Below are 5,994 nucleotides of genomic sequence, written 5' to 3'. Positions count from 1 at the left end.
AAACCGGAAACCGGGAAACCGGGGACCGGTTCCGGTTCCGGTTCCCCAAAAAAAAAAACCAGAACCCCGGTTCAGGTCCCGGTTTTTGGCACCCGGTAAAAACCGGGAAAACCGGAACCGGGTCTTATTTTATTAAATAATATATATATATATATATATATTGTCTTTGTAATATGTTTGTAAACTATTTTTATTGTAAGTGTATTTCTTTTGATTGGTAGATTATTTAAATACTTGTTTTATTTTTTATTTTTTTGGGTTTTGAATTGTTGTAATAAGGGGTATTTATTTCTTGTGCATGTTGGTTTGTTTACATACTTGTTTTTACTTTTTATTGTTTTAATGTTTTCTTTATGTATCTAATTTAAAATGATTTCTAGGGTATTTTAAAATTTTGATTTTTTATTTCTAAGGCTCATATAGGCAAAAACATTGATTTTTTAGGATTTTTAGGCTTTTTTAGGTTTATTTTTTAATTATTTGGAACAATCACAATAAAACCTCTTTAATTTAGACAAAAAGATTATTAACTTTTTTTTAAATGAGCTAACTTATGAAAAAAATAATGAGTTTATTTTAGGCCCAATACCTAAAATAAGCCCCAAACACTAATTTTTTTCAAAAACCGGTTACCGGACCGGGTAAAACCAGAACCGGCCGGGAACCGGGACCCCGGTTAACCGGGGTCCCGGTTCCGGTTCCGGTTCCGGTTTTGGCCAAAAACCGGAAAACCGGACCGGGTTGACACCCCTAATAAAAAGGATCATTTATTAACTTATTAAAGAAAACTGAAATCTATACTTGTTAAAATCAGAAGCCCAAATGACTATTTTGACCCTGACTTGCTATAAAAGCAATGTTGCATGCCAATTAAGAACATGAACAGTACTCCTCCATGGACATGATGAATGATCAGGTCTGCAAATGAGTACTCTTAAACGAAAAGATAAAGGAGTACTATAGCTATTTTTGGTCTTTCTTTTGTTTCTGCTTTTTCTTTTTAACTTATTTACTATTTTCTTCTAAAACTTTCATTATTAGTTTTTTATCTTTCAATTCATCAAAATGTTACTTCATTTTAGGAAAATTTCATCAACTTCCTCGTTTTGGCTTGTTTTATTTTTTCTTTCGTTTGTTCTTTATTTATTTAGTTGTTTTTTTGGTTCCATAATTAGGGTCCATCATCTTCTTTGTTATTATTGTTACAGAAGTTCGTGGGTGCAAAACAACTATCAATTGCTTGGGTTGAAAACAACAGTTATTGGCGGTGGTCAAGGATTGAAGAAACAAGCAGGTACCTAGTGCTTAATTAGATCTAGTCCTTATATTTCTTTCACTCTCTATACCATTTTTTATTGCAACAAAATAAACTAACCCAGTCTCCAAGCTAAACTCAGAGAACCACTTGCATTAATTGAGGTTAAACATGTTTAACCTCGAGAAATTAAGCAATATGATTGCATCGTTCGCTTTATTAATTAAGGAGGAAAATATAACATATATTTGGACTAAAACCACTTTGATATTGGTAAATAATTTCATTTTACCTCATGAATTGTCCACTCATTTGCACTTTGACCTCCAATGTTTAAAAAATAACACTTGACTCCCCTAAACTTTTAAATTGTTGCAATTCGATCATTCTGACTTTTTTTTTCTTTCCCAAAATGCTCCCATCCCAAGTTTTTTGAAAAAAAATTTTAAAATTAAGAGGTGTCCGGTCTGGGGTGGCCGAAGCCACCCTTAGGGCCCAACAGGGGTGGCCGGCCACCACTTAATTTAATTTTTTTTTAAAAAAATTTTAATTATTTTTTTAAACTTGGGATGAAGGTATTTTGGGGAAACAAAAGTCAGAACGGTCGAATTGTAACAATTTAGAAGTTTGGGAGGTCAAGTGTCACTTTTTAAACATTGAAGGTCAATGTGCAAATGAGTGGATATTTAGGGTGCAAAATCTATTTTTCCCAAAATAGAAAGCAAAGATAGAATTACTTATATAAATTTCACCGTTCAACTGCTAACTGTTATAACGTCTACTGCAGTAATACAGGTCTTGATGTCGCTGAACTAATAAAAGTTTGTTGGCTAGACGTGCGTGGAAAATTTGAGATAACAAAGCTATCACTGGCCAAAACTACGTATGAAGTGGTGTTTGTGATAAAGTTGGAACAAGCTTCCCGATGGGAAGTTCCTGTGAATTTTACACTTATCCTACCAGATGGAAGCAAACAAGAGCGAAAAGAAAATTTGGAGGAAAAGCTGAAAGGGGAGTGGATAGAGATCCCAGCAGGCGACTTTGTAGCATCACCAGAAAGGACTGGCGAGATAGAATTTGCAATTTACGAACATGGTGATGATCGCTGGAAGGGAGGGCTTGTCATCAAAGGCATTGCAATTCGGCCCAAGTACCAGGTTCTATAATAATCCACAAAAATTCAAAAGTGTTGGGAGATTTTTTTTTTTTTTTCCTGCATCATCTTCCTCTATAATTATTATTATTATTATTATTATTACAGAATGATTGGTTCGTGAATGCAAAAAAACTATCAATAGCTTGGGCTGAAAACAATAGTTATTGGCGCTGGTCAGAAACAAGCAGGTACCTAGCGTTAAACTCTAGTTCTTGATATAACAGTCTTCGTTGCAATAGATTATACTAACCCAGCCAGTCTCCAAGCTAAACTCAGAAAACCACTTGATTTGACGTTGTTGACAAATATATTGTCTAACGACTAACATCGAGAAACCAATATGATTGGGTCAATTGCTCTTTTAAAGAGGTAACTATTAACATAGACCTACACTAAACCCACTTTGAAATTAGTAAAGAATTTCATGTCATCCTATTATAAATGAAAAATTAAATAACAAAGATAGAATTACTTATATTGCTTTCACTCATTAATTGCTAACTGTTATAAGGTCTGATGTTGCAGTAATACAGCCATTGATGTCGCTGAATTAATAGAAGTGTGTTGGCTAGACGTGCGTGGAAAATTTGAGATAACAAAGCCATCACCAGACATAAATACATATGAAGTAGCATTTGTGATAAAGTTGGAAGAACAAGCTTCTGGATGGGAAGTTCCGGTGAATCTCACACTTATCCTACCAGATGGAAACAAACAAAAGCGAAGAGAAAATTTGGTGGGAAAGCCGAGAGGGGAATGGATAGAGATCCAAGTAGGTGAATTTGTAGCATCACCAGAAAGGACCGGAGAGATAGAATTTGCAATTTACGAACATGGTGACGATCGCTGGAAGAAAGGGCTTGTCATCAAAGGCATTGCAATTCGGCCAAAGTTTCAGGTTCTCGAATAATCCACATCAAAATTCAAATGTGTTGGGAGATTTTTCCTTTGGCTATGAATGTGAAAAAGCATGACGAAAAATTCATTTGTATTACCTATTTTCTTTTGTTTATTTTTCTTTTCTCTTTAAGGTACGTATTACCTATTTTCTTCTAAAACTTTGCATGATTTCATTTTCATCTTAATTTCAATTCAAAAAATGTTTACTTATTATTATTATTATTATTATTATTACAGAATGATTGGTTTGTGGTTGCAAAAAATCTGTCAATCGCTTGGGCAGAAAACAATCATTATTGGCGCTGGTCAAAGATTGAAGAAACAAGCAGGTACCTAGTGCTAAGCTCTAGTCCTTTTTATATTTCTTCCGCTCTCAATAAAATTCTTCCTTGCAATAGAATATACCAAACCCAGTCTCCAAGCAAAATGCAGAACACCACTTGAATTGATGTTGTTGACCAATATAATACTTAACCTAAAGAAAACAATGTGAATGGTTCGATTGCTCTATTAGTGGAAAATATTAACATAGATCTGGACCAAAACCACTTTGAATTTCTTTTTTTTTTTTTAATAATTTCATATCAAACCCAATATAGAGGAAACAAAATAAAGAGCAAAGATGGAATTAATCATACGTCCTTTATTGTTCAATTACTAACTGTTATAAGGTCTCATGTTGCAGCTACACAAATACAGGCTTTGACGTCGCTCAACTAATCGAAGTTTGCTGGCTAGACGTGCGTGGAAAATTTGAGATAACAAAGCTATCACGAGCCAGTACTACATATGAAATAGCTTTTGTGATAAAGTTGGAAGAACATGCTTCTGGATGGGAAGTTCCAGTGAATGTCACACTTATCCTGCCAGATGGAAAAAAACAAGAACGAAAAGAAAATTTGGAAGGAAAGCCGAAAGGGGACTGGATAGAGATCCTAGCAGGCGAGTTTACCACATCACCAGGAAAGACCGGAGAGATAGAATTTGCAATTTACGAACATAGTGACGATCGCTGGAAGAAAGGGCTTGTCATCAAAGGCATTTCAATTCGGCAAAAGTACCAGGTTCTAGAATAATCCACCACAAAATTTAAATGTGTTGGGAGAGGTTTTTCTCTTACTATGATTGAGAAAAGGATGACGCAAAATTAATTTCTATTCCCATGAACGAAGAGAGCACCAATTCTCTCTTGCGCATGCAAACTTGTCCACATTTTCAGTATATCTATTTTTGCTCTTTTCTTTTTTTCTTTTTTCTTTTTTCTTTTTTTTTTTTTTATATTTTTTATTATTTTTTTTAAATATTACCTATTCTCTTCTAAAACTTTGCATTATTAGGTTTTCAACTTTCAATCAATAAAAGTAAAACCATTATCAATTTCTTGGCTTTGCCTCGTTTTATTTTATTTTTCATTTGTTATTTGTATATATGTTTTTTTTAGGGGGTGGGGGGCATATATAGTTGAAGTCCATCATCTTACTTTTTGTTGTTATTACAGAATTATTGGTTCGTGATTGCAAAAAATTTGTCAATCACTTGGGCTGAAAACAATCGTTATTGGCGCTGGTCAAAGATCGAAGAAACAAGCAGGTACCTAGCGCTAAGCTCTCATGCATGCTTGTTATATTTCTTCCAATCTCTATAAGATTCTTCGTTGCAATATATTATACTAACCCAGTCTCCAAGTCAAACGCAGAGCACCACTTGAATTGATTTTGTTGACCAATATACCATTTAACATCGAGAAAAAAATGTCATTGTGTCGCTTGCTCTATTAAATAGGAAAATATTTACATAAATCTGGACTAAAATCATTTTTATATTAGTAAATCATTTCATGTCAATCCCAAAATAGAGAAAAAATTAAAAGAGTAAAAATAGAATTACTCATATGTCTTTCACCGTTTACTTGCTAACTGTTATAAGGTCTGATGTTGCAGTAATACAGCCGTTGATGTCGCTGAATTAATAGAAGTTTGTTGGCTAGATGTGCGTGGAAAATTTGACATAACAGGGCTATCACGGGCCATAACTACATATGAAGTAGCATTTGTGCTAAAGTTGGAAGAACAAGCTTCAGGATGGGAAGTTCCAGTGAATGTCATACTTATTCTACCCGATGGAAACAAACAAGAACGAAAAGAAAATTTGGGGGGAAAGCCGAGGGGGGAATGGATAGAGATCCCAATAGGCGAGTTTGTAGCATCACCAGAAAGGACCGGAAATATAGAATTTGCAATTTACGAACATAGTGATGATCATTGGAAGAAAGGGCTTGTGGTCAAAGGCATTGTCATTCGACCCAAGTGCCAGGTTCTAGAATAATCCACAAAACAAGCTAGTATTAGTTTTTCTATCTCTGCCTACCTCTCTCAGATTACTGGGGGCAGTATTGTGTTGGTCTTTATCTTTGTGTAAGAGTCACAGTCCTTGTAGAAGTGAGACTATAAGTCTTAATCCTATTTATGTAAGAGTCGAAGTCCAAGATGGACTATAAGTCCTAATCCTAATGGGGCTACAAGTCCTAATCAAATTCTAAGTGAGTGTACGTTGTAAACTCTATTTAAGTGTGGTATTGGAATAAAGTATGGGCAGAGAATAATTAATATAAATCAATCTTGTGTTGTGAGTTGAGGTCGTCTTGACCTCAAGCCCAATTTTTTATATTTTTTATATTTTATTT

General features: G+C 34.4%; 1 protein-coding gene across 1 annotated transcript; it reads left to right on the top strand.

Moving 5' to 3' along the window:
* The first annotated feature begins 890 nt into the window (after nt 1-890).
* LOC132164299 (uncharacterized) lies at nt 891-5,901 on the top strand. Its single transcript, XM_059574786.1, has 9 exons — nt 891-916; nt 1,209-1,294; nt 2,043-2,412; nt 2,517-2,599; nt 2,937-3,309; nt 3,549-3,640; nt 3,997-4,375; nt 4,810-4,901; nt 5,252-5,901. Exons 1-9 carry the CDS (start codon nt 896-898, stop codon nt 5,634-5,636), a joined length of 1,881 nt encoding a protein of 626 aa, XP_059430769.1. The 5' UTR covers nt 891-895; the 3' UTR covers nt 5,637-5,901.
* The last annotated feature ends 93 nt before the right edge of the window (nt 5,902-5,994 follow it).

The sequence above is a fragment of the Corylus avellana genome, chromosome ca10 (genome assembly GCF_901000735.1).
Source record: "Corylus avellana chromosome ca10, CavTom2PMs-1.0".
In the NCBI taxonomy this organism is placed as follows: domain Eukaryota; kingdom Viridiplantae; phylum Streptophyta; class Magnoliopsida; order Fagales; family Betulaceae; genus Corylus; species Corylus avellana.
This window is presented reverse-complemented; position numbering and strand designations above follow the sequence as displayed.